At 53.3% G+C, this 17831-nt stretch overlaps 1 protein-coding gene across 2 annotated transcripts; it reads left to right on the top strand.

The window, feature by feature from the left end:
• Positions 1–10193: 10193 nt before the first annotated feature.
• RGS16 (regulator of G protein signaling 16) lies at positions 10194–17437 on the top strand. Of its 2 annotated transcripts, XM_039730348.1 has the most exons (5): positions 10194–10623; positions 11767–11868; positions 12501–12562; positions 13952–14118; positions 15513–17437. In XM_039730348.1, exons 1-5 carry the CDS (start codon positions 10544–10546, stop codon positions 15711–15713), a joined length of 612 nt encoding a protein of 203 aa, XP_039586282.1. In that variant the 5' UTR covers positions 10194–10543; the 3' UTR covers positions 15714–17437. The 2 variants fall into 2 exon arrangements, with proteins under 2 accessions (XP_039586282.1, XP_039586284.1); XM_039730350.1 differs by lacking the exons at positions 10194–10623; positions 11767–11868 and adding an exon at positions 12052–12367.
• The last annotated feature ends 394 nt before the right edge of the window (positions 17438–17831 follow it).

Below are 17831 nucleotides of genomic sequence, written 5' to 3'. Positions count from 1 at the left end.
AGGAATAACAGTTCTTTATTAGGAAAAATAAAAATAGAAATGCAATAGTACAAACAAACAAAAACAACCACTGCCAGAGTCAGAGTATCCCAGACACATCATCCAAGACAGAAGGAGTCATATCACCCCCACAGCCCCTGCCTGGGGTAGGGAGCAAGAAGGACAAACCCTGCAGTGACACACTCAGGGCCTGACCTGCAAGGGAGGATGGAAATCTTCCCTCTCTGGCTGTGAGCAGAGGCTGGAGGAATTCCCCTTTCCCAGAAATGCTGTCTGCCACCCCTGTGAAACACAGGACAGACTGGGATCCCCAGGGACACGGGCTCCTTTTGCAGTTTCCTCTCCCATCTGGGTCACCAAAAACTGATGGGGAGTGGCTGCCTAGAACAGAAGCTGGACAGAGTTAAGAGGATAAAGTGGGTATTTATTAAAGGCATTCAATAGGCACAGCTTGGGCAGTCAGAGCCTCCCAGAGGCTACACCCAAGATGGACAATGGTCATGAATTTTTCAGACAATTATAAGTTTGATCCATTTACATATCAGGGGTTAATCCTCCAATTACAGCTTCAGGTAATGAAATAATTTACCCCCAGTTTGCTCCCCACCCCCAATTCACTTTTGTTTATCCTTTTTGGGCCCTGAGGCTGTAAGGTGGTTTTGGATCACAGGCCCAGAGGGATTGTTTTGTCTGACCAAAATGTGGAGAGAATTAACTGCACTTTATATGGAGTTTAGAGCTATGCACTAATACAGTGTAGGACTTGAAAAATCCAAAAGCTAAAATCTTAAGGCATCAGCCTGTGGTCCCAGTTTTACTCCCTGCTGCCAAAGAGCAGCTCAGCTTCCTAGCACTGTGGCATCAAACAAATGCTGCCAGTGGTGAACGAGGCCACCTTGTCTGGCCCTGCCTTCCTCCTTTCCACCCTCCTCTTGCCTGTACATACAAAAAAAGCCTCCCAGAGCTGCCAGGATGTGAGAGCCAGCAGAAGGAGGGTGAAGCAATCACAGAGAGAAGGCAGAAAGCCATGACAACTCTCCAGACACACCTGAGTGGGCTTGGCTGGGCTCTAGTGCCAGCTGAGGCACCCCGGACAAGGCTCTGCAGCACCCTGGGGAGGGTCACAGAGACAGCCAGGCCAGGGGACACAGCAGGAACCAGAGGCTTGTGTCCAGGAGTGTGAGTGGGGACAATCCCCAGGCTCCCCTGGTGTCCAGAGTGTGACTCCCTGCTCCTGTCCAGCGTGTGACTCCATCTCTCCACGAGATGCTCCAGCAGTGTTGGTGCTGGAAGTCCTTTCATTTCACATCAGAGCTCATGGGAAAACTTCAAAGTGGCCAACACCCTGCAAATCCAAGCTCCCTTCTCTCCTCCATCCACCTGGGGAATTGCTTGGAGCAGGGCACACCTGCAGATGTCATTGCTGCAGTGTGACAGGAGCTGGAATCAGGCTGGCTGATGTAGGAGAGGTGTTTTCCCCAGCAAACTGAGCCCCAGTAAATTGTTCCCTCCACTGGGAACAGCATCCTAGAACACAGAATGGAGCAAAAGTATTGTCTGGGGCATTTGAGTCTACCACTCCTTGTTTGTGTTGCTGCTCTTGCAGTTTGTCTCTCTGGAAGGAAAGCAGACTAGTTATTTAAAGTAAAATTCTATTTTTCTTAAACAAGAAAATGGCACCAGCTGCTTCTTTTATGACAAATGCTCTGAATTGAATCAAAATAAGCAGCTTGTAGTTCTACCCCTCAAACCAGGGGCTGATCAAGGAAATAAAGACTGAGCCAAAGCTTTGGAAAGAGCTGAGTGGTGACTAATTCCCACCAAGGGCAAATATCCTATCCTTGATTCATCTCTTCCTGGTGTGAAAGGAATACTCACAACCTACAAACCCATTTCCCTCTCCACAAGCACACACCTCCAAAATTTTCCTCCTGTTTGGAGCAACGTTAAAATGTGCCATCACATGAAGAGGGGGGAAAAAATTGGTTCACTCAGTTCTTTTTATTCTGTTTGCTGGCTCATACCCAGTCAGCTCCCAGGTAGATTGATGGCAGAAGGGAAAAAGAGTTTACAAATTTCCTTTTCTATGAGCTTCAGGTGGTTATGTTAACTCCAGGGTCAGATGCAGAACTCTAATCTGTCCAAAGTTTCTCCTGCTTTGGTCCACCAGCCAGGCTTGGGATGATTTCCACCACTTTTAGTGGACTCATTGATGCACCAAGGGGTCCCTGCTGCCCGTGCTGGGGAGGTGTGAAGGGCAAAGGGAGGGGGAAATTGCTGTGTGTGTCTGGGGGTGTGGGTGGATGAGAGTGCATGTGACTTCATCTGTATCTTATTTAGTGTCCTCTACTACAGAAGCTTTTCTGAGACATAGATGTGCATGTTAAAATAGGAGAATTAGGCACAAATGACATAAACTGAGATCTTTAGCCAGTGTTGTGTTTGCCTCATGTGTAAGTCCAAGTAGTAGTAAGAGATGTAAAACTCTGCTAGGTTTCCAGTTACCCCTAAGAGCACATGTATCAAACTGAACTGAATGTTCACTGATAGACACAAAACCAAAATGTTTACAGCATTCAGAGCAATAGCAAAGCATACCTCATGCCAGTCCTGAGTGCCTCTCACCTGTCAGTGCAAGCTCTCCCCTCCCTGGGGGCCTCTGGCTTCTCCCTCCAAACTCCTCTCTCCTTCTCTGTCCTGTCCTGGTTGTCTTCCCTCCTCCTCCTTGAAGCACTCCAAACCTTCCTGTCCACCAGCACTGTTTGTCCTCATCTGTCTGAGCCTGGGATTCCCCTAACCTTCCCCTGCTTGCCTCTCCTCATCCCTATTCATCCCTCCTGTCCTCTTTGCCTTTCCTTTCCCCAGGCACTCATCTCTGGTCATGCCATCTCCCTCCTACACTCCTCCTACTGCCACTGTAAAGCTCCTAGGAGCTCTTCCCTGCCCGTTATATAAGAACAAAACGTTTCACATCATTTCTGCATTATCTTTCATCCCTGGGGCTGCTGCAGTTGTCTCTTTCCTTGGTGCTGTGCTCTCTCTGGCATCGTAGCATTATATCCCAGAACTGGAATTAAAGTTCATTTTGCTGCTAGACCAGAATGCTTCTGTCTACCACGCACCCCTTGGGCTTTGCAGAGGCTCATCTTGTCCCCAAGTCTTTTGTCTTCCTTCTTTTTCTCCTTCTTCCATGCAGGCTGCACATGCAGTGCTTGTGGCAGGGGCTGGCTGGGGTAGAGGGTGTCCGTGCTGGGGTCACTCACAGCTGGGCACCCCCGTGGCTCCCTGCTTTATAAAAGTAGTCTCAATAAAGGTGTGTGGGTTGCATTTGCTCAGCAAAGTCAGTCATTGTGCTCTGTGCCTCCTCCTGGCTTTACAGGAGGACGTGTGTCTAATCTGAGACTGCGGTGAACTCAGCGGGAGTTCAGGGAGCCGAGGCCGTGGGAGGGAGGTGGCAGAGGGGGATGAGCTTGTTACCAAAAACATCCAACATTCCTGGCAAAAAGGCACAGGAGAAAAGGCAGTGCCTGCTTCTGGAGGGGCCAGGGAGCTCTGGGGACCAGCTGTGCTGTGAATTGTTTGTCTCAAGCAGCCCCACACCTCCCAGTCTGCCTCACGTGCTGCGTGCCCCGGGCTGGCTCTGAAACATGACGGATGAGGAGCTGCTCAGCTTTGCATTTGCAGTGTAGGTAACAGCGTTATCCCCAGAGAAATGTCTTCATGTTGCTCTATCAGTGCCTGCAGCCACCAGCTGAAAAGCAGAGAGGGGAAGGAGGCACCTTCTGCTGTGTTTCCTCCTGCAGACCTCTGTAGGACTCCTGGCAGCGAAGAGAGCAGGGTACGAGCACACCCTGGGGTAGATCCCCCTCCTTTAAGAGCCACGACTGAAGATCTCATCTTCTCATAACCTCTCCCCCCAGCTCCTCTGTGAGTAACCCAAACCAGAGCTCAGATTTGTCCTTAAGCTCCTTGGCACCTCCACTTTGCTGGGATGGCAGTGTCCCCTTGAGGACCTGACTACAAACCCACACGCCCAGCAAGGCTGCTTGAAATAACAAAGATATCTGGTTCCTCTGCAAATCAGCTCGTGGGTGGCTCAGGAGAGACTGAGGATGGCTCTGCTGCACGCAGTGAACTCAGAAGTGAGCCACCAGGCAGAAAGAACAGCTCCAAAGTGCTTCCCTGGGCAACGCTTTTATTTCCAGGAGATCCCGCTGCCGCAGCTGCCGCCCCTGCCGTGCCCAGGTGCTGCTGGTGTTGGGGCAGGCCTGGCAGGCTGTTCAGTCTGATCCTTTCCCTCTCAAGGAAAGGCATGGGCTCGGCTCCCCGGGCTCCCCTGCATTAGCTGCTTGTTTGCTAGGCTCCCCTTCTTCCCTGAGAAGCCACGCCGCAAATCCCGCACCGAGCCGCGTCACCACGCTGTGCAGTGTCACACCCGTGCTGTATAGACACCCTGAGGACGTAATAAACAGCCTGAGACTATTTGTTCTCTGCCTGAGTGTCTGAGAAGCTGCAGCCCTGGGCATGGAGGGGTGTCTCCCAGCCAAATTGCTGAGGAGGAACAGGAGGGGAGAAGCTGTTTGTCCTCAGCCCCTGGTGCAGACATGCAGAGTGGGGATGGGTTGGCTCCAAGCTGTTGATGGCTCAGTTGGAGCAATTTAGAACCAGGCTCTCCAGAGGTCCAGTTTGGGGGGGTGAGTCCCAAATGAGTCAGTAGGACCTGCAAGGAAGGAGAATCCCAAGAGCCTTCCAGCAGCACACTGCTGTCCTCTGAGTACACCTCCCTGCTGCCTGTGATGGACTCCCAAATCCCAAAACCATCATGGCCAGAGGTGGAAACAAGTGCTGAGCCTGCTTCCTGCACCAGGAACAGCGGGGGACACAGAAGCTCCTGGGAAAGAGAGCAGTGTGGATGGATCGAGCACGATGAGGTCATGAAGAGCAAACAGCAAATAAGAGCTTTCTCCAGACCATAAAAAGCCACCCTGAGCTCCAGCAGGCAGCTCACACCTGGGCCTCAGCTTGCTCCATCCTGGTGGGATGAACCAGGGAGGGATGAGCAGGAGAGTCATAGGCCAGTTTGGGCAGTCTGGAGGGGGCTGAGATTTGGGGAAGGGTCAGGCATCAATGAGGGCAACCCTGGGTAGCAAGGGGGGAAGGGGAGGCATTAGCAGGGGCAGGGAGCAGGGCTCTTGAGGTGAGGTTAGGTGTTAGTGGGAAATTGCATGGTGAGAGATTGTCTTGGTTTGAAAAGACAAGTGTCTGCTAAGGAGGGAAGGAACCTCCCCTGAAATGGAAAATGTAAACCCCCTCCCTACAAATTACTGTAATTTTGAAGTGAAGGGGCTCTCAGGCAAGATTTGATCAGCCCTGCAGGGACACTCACTGGCCATGAGCAGAAGATAATTAATGATTAATGTTCCATGAACAGCAGAGATCTCCTGGAGGGAGGATTGGTTGTGGGAGAGGTAAAGAAACCTGCTCCATGAACAGCAGAGAACTGCCCCAGCTCTGACAGATGGGAACAGAACACATACCCCCAAACCATATCTTACAACCCAGGACAGAGATTTACTGAGGAACCGTGTGGGGCTTCAGTGAGGAAGGGCTGAGCATCTCCTGATGCAGGAAGAGCAGTGACCTGGATCTCACCTGGCCCTGGGCACACCGAGGGCTCTCGCCTTGCCTGGCACAGCCCCCTCTCCCTGCGAAAGGTGAGTGTTTGCTCTGTGGTCTGCACACACATGTCTTGCATTTAAAACCAAAAATTTGGCTTGTTTTCCTCTGGAAATGGGTCTAGTGGAATTTATCAGCCCCTCTGGCTTTTTTATATCCCTCTTATTTTTGCCCCTAAATCCCTTCTGCTGTTTTTCATCTGCTGCTTCTTCCCTCAGCCTGTCGCTGAGCCAAACCCATTTGAATGCATCCAAGGAAGGATCTGCCATTAGTGCTGCTCTGTCTCTCCTCTTAGTTAGGATATATTTAGCCATCATCTTTTAGCTTTTTCCTGGCTGTTCAGTGGCTTTAAAAAGCAGGTGCTGGGAACGGAAAGAGAAGATTAAAGTACCTGCTGTCAGCTACCTCTCCCTGTGCAGCTGTGCAAAGCAAGCACGTGGGCAGAGTGGATAACAGCTGCCCCTTGAAAACCTCATTTGTAATTCTAATTATTCTTTTTAAAAAATTATTATTATTTCAATAATCTCTTTCTGCACTGCTACAAATTTCCAGAGCAGCTATTTCCTCCCGTGCCTCATGTGAACGTGGAGTGTTGGGAATCCATCAAACCATGGTGAGGGGATCCTTCATGGGATATCCATGGGCTGGGCAGGCACAGATGGAGCCAGGCTCACCTGCAGCCACATGGATTCGGTGTCCCACAGCCACGCTGACTGTCCCTGTCCCATAAGCTGTGCCCATGGCTCAGACCCAGCTGCAACGTGGCTACTCAGGGGCCACTTACAAGTTCTTGACTGCTGTCTCAGCTTTGGCAGCTTCCCTGCTTCTCCCTGACACCCTCACAGAATTTCTCAGGTTGGGAAAGACCTCTAAGATCATCAGGTCTAAGCCAAGCCCACCACCAAACCCTGTCCCCATCGTCACACTCCTGCCTGCACTATTCCCATCTCCTTGGCTTACTTCCCTCCTTAAACACATCCAGAGCTCATCAACAGCTTGCATGTGGAGGAAGGGGCTATGCAACATGAGCAGGGCCTTTAAACCTCCCATTTCTGCCCCTTTGCAGTCAGCACCTCCCTGATTTCATGGCAGGAGTGCCTTCAGGTTTGGCCATCCCTGATTGTCACCTCTGTGGTTCCCCTCTGGTTTAGGAGGAATGGGGGAAAGACTCCTTGGGGAGCCTGCCTGCAGTGAGACCCCAAAACAGCACAGATCAGCCTGGCTCTTCCCCTCTTCCTTCTCCCTGCCTCCCCTTCCCAATCTCTTTGGGTATCTTCCCCTTATTCCACTCAAACAGTATAAAAACACAAAAAATGCCCCTGACAGAAACTCCTCAGAGCTTGGCTGAGCCCCCTCTTTGCTTGGGGGGGCACATACCCAAGGCCACTTTGCACCCTGTCACCAAACCCTTGTTTTCCCATTCCCAACCCAATTTCTGGGGCTGAAAACTTTGATTTTTGTGTTTTCCAAAGCTGCTGGCATTTTGCAAACACGAACACAGAAACACCAGCAGCAATCCCTGGGGCCCATGGGTGTGTGTGTTTTGCTGCTGGGGGTGAAGCCAGCCAGTGGCTGTACCCCCCAAATTCTGCTGAAGGACAGCTTGGGTGCCTTCTCAGCCCAGCCACCTCCCAGCCTGGACCCTCCTGGTGGAGATGAACCCCAGCCCTGTGGATTGGTGCTGGCAGGACTGTGGCACAGCTCTGGGAAGGGAGCCTGGCCCCGGCGTTGCGACACAGATGAGGTTTTTTGTATTCCAAAACAAGGGCTGATAATGGAGGGCACGGGGCCGGAGCCGCGGGAGGCTGCTAAGCTAAATGAGACAGGAAGCACGTAATTAAATTAGATACAGAGCAGCATGGAGACATCTGAGTACACACACGGGGCTGGGCTGAGAGGCTATTGCATAACCCTGGGAAGAGCTGCAGTATGAAATGTCTCACCTAGGGCAGCCCGTGCTGGCCAGCTGCCTGGCCCTGAGCAGCCCCATCGGAGGGGAGAGGCAGAAAAGCTGCAGAGGGCTCAGCTGCTGGCTGTGGCACAGTGGGCACAGGCTCTGTCCCAGCCTTGGTGAGGAGGTTTTGCTGGAACAGTCCAATCCTGCTCCCAGTCCAGGGCTCAGACCTGCACACGTGGATCTGGCACTGCCCTGAGTCCAGAGCCAGCTCTGCAGCCAAAACCTCTGTGCCTCTTCTGGCTGAGCTGCTGTGGTCCCCAAAAGACACAGCCTTTGGCTGACCCCTTCCCATCCCCAGGGGCTCTCACTCTCACCATGGGCAGTCCTCCCCTCTGTTCCACTGTCAGCTTGGCCTCACCTGAGCCCAGAGCTCCAAAAGCTGACACAGGGGACAAGGTAAAACCACACACACACACACACACTTGTCCAATGCACTTCATTTCTCTGGAGAAAAGCAGCAGGGAAGCAGGGCCTGAAGCCAAGAGCGGGGCTCAGCAGGCTGCAGTCTCAAGGCAGAGATGTGCAGAGTTTCTCTGCTCTGGCTCACATCCCCCAGGCTCCTCACCAGTTGCAGTTGCTGCCATCCCAGCTGTGTTTTTGCCATAGTTACATTTGCTCCAAGCAGCACGTGGTTCCCAGCACAGTGGCTGTGCCAGGCTCCATGGAGTTGCAGCCAGAAATCATCTGTCCCGTGTGCCTGTGACACGTGTCCAGGCTCCTGGAGGTTTTCCTCTCGGCATGACCATGCCTCAAACACCAGGGAGAGTTACCAGAGCATCCTGTGACTTTGCAGATCTGTGGCTGGGAGGATGGGCTGCAGTTCGAGAGGGGAAAGGGACAGAGGTGAACATTTCTACAGCATTTATGTGGAAAAACTAGGGAGGAGATGGAGCTGTGGGTGATGAGGAGAAGGGGCACTGCCACCCTGAACCCTCTGGTCACCTGCTGCAGCTGGGAGGTGAGTGCCAAGCTGCTTTGGCTTGGTTTCCAGATCCCCTTTCCAGCCCTGAGCATTCAGTGACTCAGTGGAACAGCTGAGCGTGGGTGCCAGGAGCCACTGCTGCTGTGACACCAGTGCTCCCAGCGTGGTGCTGAACTGGGCTGGAGCTCCAGGCTGGTGTGGCACTTCCAAAACTGATGCCAAGCGCTGTGCATGCTGTGGGTGTGCACAGACACCCTGTGGGTGTGCACAGACCTTCTCAGCAGCTGGACAGGCAAAGGCAACCTTCCAACCCTCTTTCCTTTACTCTTCCATTTCTTCCCTGGAATCCAAGGATCACAGCTCTGATCTTGGTTTTAAGGCACAGAGAAGACATGAATAAGAGCTTGGTGTAGCTGCAGCCATTTATCTGTAACTGAATATCTGCTAGCCAAGAAGGCTTGATTATTTGAGTGAAAATCCCCAGAGCCATCAGGAAGGAGGCTGCTCTTATGTGAGGAGCTCCAAGTGAGTGTTCAGTCATTAGTCCTGGTGCATCCTTCCTGTCTGTCCATGAGCAAGACCATCCTGGGGCTCCTTGTAAGTGATGAGAGAAAGACAGGACTCTCCTTTACTTTTCAGTGGGGCTGAGGTCCCTCCCAGTGTCTCCCACCCAGATATCCTCATGCTCCTGCTCCCAAAGGCAGCTTGAGAGGAGCCTCTCTCCCTGGCCCAGGGCCCAGATGGCTTCGTGCTGCCACTCTGCTGGCACAGCTCATCTCTCCTGGGAAAGATGCTCTGGCAAAGGGAAAGATGCTCTGGCAATGTGGAGAGGATGATGAATGCAGGCAGCAAGGGTAGGAGACAGCCTGAGCTCTGGAAAAACGTCTGAGCTGGGAATAGCAGGGAGGAAGGGAGAGGATGAGGAGTGGAAGTGGCAGCTGTGGCCTTGTGCTTGGCTGGCCATGAGCAGGGGGGTTAAGGGCACTCCCTTCCAGAGCTGCTGAGCTGGGCAATTGCAGGGAGGGCAGCTCTGGGATCCTGTGTGAGCCTGACCTCACCACGGGTTGAGGATCCGTGAAGATCCATGAGGTCCATGAGGATCCTGTTGGTCCTCACGGACCTCTGGCTGTCGTAGCACCAGACCCTGGGTTTTTCTGGTGTGCTCTCGTTTAACCCTTTCTCTTCATCTTTCTCTTTTGCTGGCTCAGTCCCTCCCCTCCAGTTTCCAACCTCTGCCTGGCTTTTAATCTCCTTTCAATTCCAGGTCTCATCAGGATCCTCCATTATTAGATGATTTCCCAGGTTTTGGCTCCTTTGATGTGCATCCCTTCCCTTCCCTCCTCTCACCACACACCCAGCAGGGAATTTGTGATGAAGAACTGCAACTTCAGCCAGACATTGTCCTTATACATTCCAGCTGTGAACTGGCAGTGCCATTGAGAGGGAAAGTGGAACCATTAGACCCCCCCTGCTCCATCTGCATCCCGCAGGAAGCACAAACCCTGCTGACCCCGCTCGAACCACTGGGGCAGGGCGGGGGGCTTTGGAAGCCCTGGGGCAGCGGGATGGAGCAGCGGGATGGAGCTGACGCCTCTCGGCGAGGGCTGCAGCGTCTGTCCTGTCCCTCGCTCTCCCACCCGCCGGCGGTTCATCAGCAGGCTCCACACGTCTCTGGAAACGAGCCTGTTTTTTCCTGTTCCCGAGGAAGCGGCTATGACTGTGATGCTCAAGGACGAGCCTGGGCCTCCCACTCCCCCCTCCCTGAGCAGCGCACACAAACTTACCTAAGCTCTCCCCTTCAGGGGCGCTGCCTGAGCAGCCTTTGGTTGGCTGGAGGCTGCAGTGATGCCGGTCCCCCTCCCGCTCTCCCGCCTCCCAGCCCGTATAAAGCGCGGCTCCGCGCCGCTGCCGCAGCCGCCAGCCGGGACCGCGGGGCAGCGGGGGCCGCAGCCGCCTGTCGCACCCCCTGGCACCCCCGCGAGGAGCCGATGAGTTGCTGGATGCCTGGGTGCCCAGCTCTCAGCATGTGCCGGGGCTTAGCCGCGCTGCCCATCTCTTGCCTGGAAAGGTAAGGCGCTTCTGGGCGGCAGATGCTCTGCTGCCGCCGGTGTGATGGCGGGGTAGAAAGAGGGATGCATAAAACAGCGCGGCCGAATGGCTCCTTGTGGCTGCTGCATCCCTTCTGCCCCCCAGGAGGGGAGCACGGAGGTGAAACAAGCGGAGGGGGAGAGAGGAGGCTGGCCAGGGCTGTACAAACACACCAGGGTTTTCTGCCTCTGCACAACTTGACGGCAGCAGGAGAATTTTTGTCAACACTGCCGAACTGTTGAGTGACATGTTGCTCCTCCTGCCAAGCCCCACGCTGCCGGCTTGACTTTTCAACCCTGATTTTCGTACGGGGGCCTGGGGACGCCTGAACGAGCCGCGGGCAAATAGCAAATAGCAGCTGGGCCACACGCCGCCTGGGGACACCCTGGGGACAGACAGGAGCCGCTCCTCCTGCCCTGCTGCCGCAGACACCTCCCGGCAGGGACGTGCCTCCTCCGTGCCCTGGCCGCGGGGACAGGCAGGAGCATCCCAGCCTCTAGAACAGGAGCATCCCAGCCCCTGGCACAGGAGCATCCCAGCCCCTGGAACAGGAGCATCCCAGCCTCTGGAACAGGAGCATCCCAGCCCCTGGCACAGGAGCATCAGTGCTGCCGCTGCCTCCTGAAGCCATGGGGTAGGAGGATGGCGCTGCCCTCTCCACAGGCTCCTGGGAGCCCAGGGGCACCCCAAGAATCCGAGCAGGGGAGCAGCAGCCTGGCAGGCAGCAGGGAGATGCTCCCGCTGTGCCAACAGGAAGGAAATCGCTGTGTTTTTCCAGCAGAGCGCTGCCGGGAGAGCGGGATGGGAAAAGGAACCAGGTTAGCCCCGAGGAGCTGGGGGGGCTCCAGCAGCTTTTACCTGCCCCAGAGGAAAGAGCTTGTCGTGCTTTATATTCCATGTGTCTCTGCCCGGGAAGCGAGCAGGAGAAAACGGTTCCCCAGGCTCAATGCACGGTTGCCAGGGAGCAGGAAAAGCAAGCAGGGAGCGTTTATTTCACACACCAGAGAGCCAAGAAGTGGCTGAAGCTGGGCAGCGAGGGCTGTGCCCCTGCCAGTGGAGGGGTTGGGGGCAGCAGACTGATGGTGCAGAGATCCCACCTCACCCCTCCCTCCCTTCCTTCCAGAGCCAAGGATCTGAAGACCCGCTTGGGCATCCTGCTTCACAAACCCGAGCTGGGACACAAGAGTGGGAGCTCCAGCAAGCTGCAGCTGGGCTCCAGGCGCAGGTAAGCCCAGCCCAGCTCTGCCCCAGGTCCAGCCCGGGCCAAGCCCCCCTGGAGCAGCCGTTCCGGAGGGATGCTGCAGCCCATCTGCGCAGCACAGAGCACGGCTCCCCCTCCACGTAGTCCCACCCAGGCGGGCCGGGAAGGCGGATCACAGATCACTCCCCTGCTCCAGCGGCTATAAAATCCGGCAGGGGAACGGATGCTCTGGCATTAGGCACAGAGAGCAGGGCCTTGGCGAGAGGCAGGGCTCCTGCACTCCCTGGTGTCTCACACCAGTGGCTGGGGTCCCCGGGGAATGCGGGCAGCATTAAACACAGAACACTAAATAGTGCTGCTGAGGGCAGGGGGTCTTCTGCAGAGGAGGCTCTGCTGGGCCAGCTGAAAAGGGCTTTTCTGAGCATCCCCTAAAGAACCTCCTGGCCAGCAGCATGGAGAGGAGGTCGGGTGAGCCATCAGGGAAGGTGAAAGAAAGGGAGGAGAGAGGAAAGAGAGCCCACAGGTAATGGATATTGGCCCCTGGCTTTGGTTTCCTGCTGAGTGCCGCTGTGTCCCGCTGATGGAGCTGATGAAATGAAGTGCTCCCGTCCCTCACCACTGGACACAGAGCCTCACATCCTTTTTGTCTTTTCCAGAGACTCCTCCCAAGAGGTGCTGGAATGGAGGGAGTCCTTTGACCAGCTCCTCAAGAGCAAAAGTGAGTAGCATCTTGTTTTCTTCTCCTGGTGAGAATGTGTAGGACAAATGTACTCATAGTGAGCTGTATGACTGGAGTCAGAGTGTGATGAAATCTTGCCTCCTCCTCAAATGAGGTGTTTTAGGACTTAGAAAGAGGTCCCTTTCCTGCCCAGATCTGAGGCACAGGGCTCATTGCCTGCCCCATGAGGCTGTACCCTTCCCTCCTGGATGGGATTTTTTGGGGGGCAGAAGTGCTGTCCTGCCTTGGGACAGGAGCACTGTCACGGGCATCCCCTGAGGAGCAGCTCGCCAGGGGGAACATCATGGTATTCCCAAAGCACCCCTTTCTCCACACTGGGGAGAAGGCAGTGCCTGCTCTCCGTGTCTGGTGGGAACAGCCGTGCAGCCACCTCCCCTCAGGCTTGTTCAGACAACTGCATTGCTGCCCTCTGCCTGTCTGTGCTGTGCCTCCGGGGATGGCTCTTGCACAGGGAGCAGGAATTCAGCTGTTTGATTGAACAACCTTGCCCTTTTCCCACTCTGTGATGCACGGGGCTCCTGTGAGATGCTGTCTCCCTCTCCCTATGCAGGCAGCTCCTCCAGACCCAGAGATGGGACCTCTTTTTTAGTCCTTACACTGAGCTCTGCACAATGGCAGTCTCCAAAAACAGTTTTGACAATTATAGAGATGATAAATTATAATGAGAGCCAAAACGAGATTGCTGACTATAACAAGCCAAGACCTTGTAATTATCTATTTACCTTTTAAAAATTATTACCTTGATTGAGCTTTGCAAAATTCAAATGGCAGAAGCGCCAAATTTTAATCCAAAAGTTGTTATCTACCTTAAAAGCTCTTCCCCAGCCAGCCAAAGTCCTTCCACAGCACTGGGGCCAAGTGTATTTTTTTCCCCTGTCTCCCTCACGTGCTGTGATGGCTGATGAGCATCTCTAGCTTTGTAACTTCATCCACCCTCCCAGCACAGCTTTGCAATCCTTGCTGCAATTACTCTCCCATGCTCAGCATCTTGTTTCCCCCAGATGTGGGCTGAGAAATCAAAATCAAGGCACGGCTGCTCGGCTCCTGCAGCGTTCCGATGCGTCAGCGCGCTTCTCCTTAGGTAGAATTAGCTCTTTTCCGAAGCTGTAAAGAAAATACTCTGAAGCCTCATTACAGAAAGGTCAGATAAATAAAACCAGAGGATTACTTGTCTGTGGGAAAGGATTTTATTGGAGTCTAGAGGCCAATTAGCGGTGTCTCAGAGGGTGGAATTTGCCCGGAAGGAAAGGAAATCTGCGGATGTCACGGTCTGAGCTCCCAGGGCAACACTCGCCAGGCGGTGTCTGCTGCTGGTCCTCTTCCTCCCCACCTTCTTTGCCATTAAGTGCTCTTCTCTCCCTTCCATAGGTGGGGTAAATGCATTCCACACCTTCCTGAAGACTGAATTCAGCGAGGAGAACCTCGACTTCTGGCTGGCATGCGAGGACTTCAAAAAGACCCGGTCGAAAACCAAGCTGGCCTCCAAAGCCAACAGGATCTTCGAGGAGTTTGTCCAAAGTGAGGCGCCCAGGGAGGTGAGACCATTTTCTGTCACGTCAAATAGGGCGGGAAAGGAATAAAATATCCTGGTGGGTTTTATGAAAGTGCTGTTGGATCAGTGGGAAGGTGTGCTCTTGTTCCTGAGGGCTTTAATTTCTAACACTGCGCGGTCCATCACATAATGTTGGAACAGAAATTGAGTCTAACCATGAAGTGTAGCAGGCACAGGGCATGCAAGGCCTCCCTGGTGGTCAGTTGTTTAAGATAAGAAATGCCTAGTCATGATGAGTGGACCTAAGAAGCCCCTCTTCCACCTTTGGACCCTCGTTATCTCTCTGTAAGATGATAGGTCACTTTTGCCTTGACCCTTACTATTGGACTGCTTCCCAAAACTCCTGTACCCTCTATAAACCCATACTTCTGTCCAGTTTGGCAGAAGAGCTGTCACTGAGACCCTTTGCTGCCAACAAAGACACATCTGTGGAATGTGAAGCTCATACAGAGCTTCTCCTCTCTCTCCCTGCATCTGCTGCTGAGGCACTTAGCAAGCCAAGAGCTGAAAATCACAAATGAGCTGAGAATCACTAAAGAGCTGATCTCACTTAAGAGCTGAGCTTGCTAAGATTGCCTGTGGCTCTGGAGCCTGCCTGAGGGGCCCGGACAGGTTGTGCTTAACTGGAATTCTCTGTCTGGGTCACCCACAGCAGCCATTTTTGGGGAGACTCTGAAAACCCCGGAGCCGCATTAGTGAAAGGATAGAAAGGTTTGTGAGTGTTATAGATGGATAATGAGATGATTGGCTCTCGCAACTAAAAGATAACTATTGTGTGAATATTAAGAAGAGCTTTTGTAATGTATAGTTACGTTGTTGTAGTTGAGATGTCTTCTGTTCTCCTCACGGTTCCCTTTCCCCCCCGCCCTGTATTGCATCCATCAGATAGCTGGGGTTGTCTAAGACAGGAAAAAAGAAGGTGTGCACATGTGCCCCTTGCCTGGGGCAGTTGGGAATGGAAAAGCTTGTTGTTTAGGGGGTGAGGCATGGCAACACCTTACCTCCAATCAAGTTACAAGAAATCAGTCTCCACCGATAAATAGCACAGAAGAGCTGACTGACAGACTTTGGGAGGGGCCAGGGCTGGCTGATGCAACCCCCAGGGGTATAAAAGACTGAGCATCCATCTTGAAGATGAACTGGCCACGTGGGGCAGTTCCCAGCGCTGCGAATTTTTCCTTATGTAGTCCTTTGTTGTATTTTTGTTAGGGTTTAATAAACCTTTTAAATTTTCAAAGTGAGCAGTTGTCTCTCAGAGTGAGCATCTTCGCCCTCATCTGAAGACAAATTAAAACCAGGGTTTTGTCCTCACAGAAGAGGACATTTTGTCTTCCTGTAGAAGAGGAACTAACATTTGTGGGCGCTGCTGCCTTGCAGGTGAACATCGACCACGAGACCAGGGAGATCACCCGCAAGAACCTCTCGGGGGCCACCTCGGCCTGCTTCAACGAGGCGCAGGCCAAGACGCGCACGCTGATGGAGAAGGACTCCTACCCGCGCTTCCTGAAATCCGCCTCCTACCAGGACATGACCAAGCAGGCCGCCAGCCGCGGCTCCAGCAAGCGCTCGCACACCTGACCCGCGGCCGGGCGACGAGCCGGGGGGCCAGGCACAGGGTGGGACGCGGATTGCGAGGGCCGAGGCCCGTGTGGCGGGGTTCCGGCTGAAGTTGTGGAATTTTAGCGGGATCCCCAGCACCCTGAGCGCTTCGGGAGCCGCCGGACGCGGCATTCCTCCCTGCCCGGGGGTGGGAGCCCGGAGCCTCCCCTCGCAGCCCGGCCGGAGATCTTTGCCACTGCGGACGCGGAAAGAATTCGGGCTTGAGCTGCGAGTGCAGCTCCAACTCGGCTCATTCAGAGATGGGATTCCCCTGAGCACCCACAAGAGCTCCCACCTGCCGCGGGGCCAGCACAGGACCTGCCACTCCCGCTCGCGGGGAATGGCCGGCATCAAAGCCCCGAGGCTACGTGGCAATTTCAGCTGGAGGCATCCTGCTCCCGCCTTCTCCTGATCCCAAGATCCTCCAGCTGTGTCCTATGCATGCTCTGCATCGCAGCTTTCCACCTCCTTCCAGTGCAGTGACGTTTTCGTCCCTCGCTTGAGCTCCACGAGCTTCAGATTGCACCTAAGCTTAGGTCACGTGCGTGACGTTTTATCCCTGTTATTGTTATTTATTTCATCATTATTATTATTATTGTTATAGCTATATTTATTACAGGAGCACTGCTAAAAGCACACAAGTGTATCCCTTGCTCCAAGGAGCTTGTAAATTAAATTATTTTAGCTGTTGTAGCACTTAGCATGCCTCCCACCTTTTCTGTGTAATAATTTGAGAGGACCAGACAGATTTGTAGCACAATTTTGGAGCAAGGTACACCAGTAGCAGCAGGGAGAGCTGCTAGAGAGTTTGGATGGCAGTGCAAGGATGCTTTGCAGCCCATGTTGCTCCCTTTCTCCCCTTAAAGATGTGGAAGGCATCTCAGCAGCTTGTCCCAGGCAGGGAACAGAAAGGTCAAACAGGCACTCTGGAGAGCAACTCTATGGAAAACTTGATTTTCACACATGGGAGAGAAAACCCAGGGCTTTGCTTGGGTTTATAATTGGGCATGGTGTTCCCTTGGATGGTGAAACCAGTCTGCAGCCACAGCACTTTATCAGAAACCCGTGGAGTGAGCGAAACCAGTCCCGGAATTCAGTGACTCGGGGGTGGCAGGACACATCACCAGGCCAGAGCTGGGGGCAGCTCTTTAGAAAGTCCCTCTCAGCAGGAATTTTGGGGTCCTGGAGAGGTGTGGGTCCCACTTGGCAGCAGTGGTGGGTGGGGGGGTGATGTGGAGCCTGTGCTGGGTCCTGGGGAATGTGCCACCAGCACTGCTCCCTGCTCTTTCCAGGGCTCTGTTTATCCCCTAAGACCAAACCTGGAGCTCCTTATCCCACTGGTACTCACTCCTTGTCAAGGGAACTCTCTTTTGCCCCCCTGTCTCAGCAACAGCAGGAGCACAGCATCCTTTGGGCTTTTCACAGCTGCTTGAGCAGAGCAAGGGACCAAAGACCAGTTTGGGGATGTCACTCCGAGTCCTCTTCCACCACCCCCATCCTGGTCCCACCTCTGAGCCGCTGGCTGTTGTCCTGGCTGTGTTTACAGGGAGAGATCAGCTGCTTTCTTATTTATTATTTATTTTTACAACTGGAACCACCTTTGCTGTGTTACTGACGCGAGCGATGCACAATGGTCTGTTCTCATTGCCGACGTAACGTTGTCATTACAAAATCAAATAAAATTAAATGTACAGAGCAAAATAGCCTGACAGCATGGGCTGGGTCTTTATTTTTCTGGTCGTGGACTTTCAATTAAATTTTACATTCTAATTCTGGATGCTTTTCAAAGCTGCTTGTGTTGGGTGACTCAGGGGGCATTTCCAGTCCCTTTAAAAGTGACACTGTCAAAAGCAGAAGAGGAAAGGGGAAGATTTTTGAGGCATAAAACTTTGTGGTATTTGGTTGATCAAAGAAAACTGAGTAGTTCATAGAAAGAATGAAAGCAGAAGTGAAGCTTTGAATGTATGAACTGCCAGGGTATTCAGTGCTGCTTGTATTGCTCATAATTTCTCAGCCCTTTACTGCAGTTCCCAATATCTACTCAGTATTATTAAAAACAAAAATGTCATAAAATTGAGAGGATGCAGGGAAAAAACC

This window comes from Passer montanus, unplaced genomic scaffold (assembly GCF_014805655.1).
Source record: "Passer montanus isolate IOZ18808 unplaced genomic scaffold, ASM1480565v1 scaffold71, whole genome shotgun sequence".
Classification (NCBI taxonomy): Eukaryota; Metazoa; Chordata; class Aves; order Passeriformes; family Passeridae; genus Passer; species Passer montanus.
This window is presented reverse-complemented; position numbering and strand designations above follow the sequence as displayed.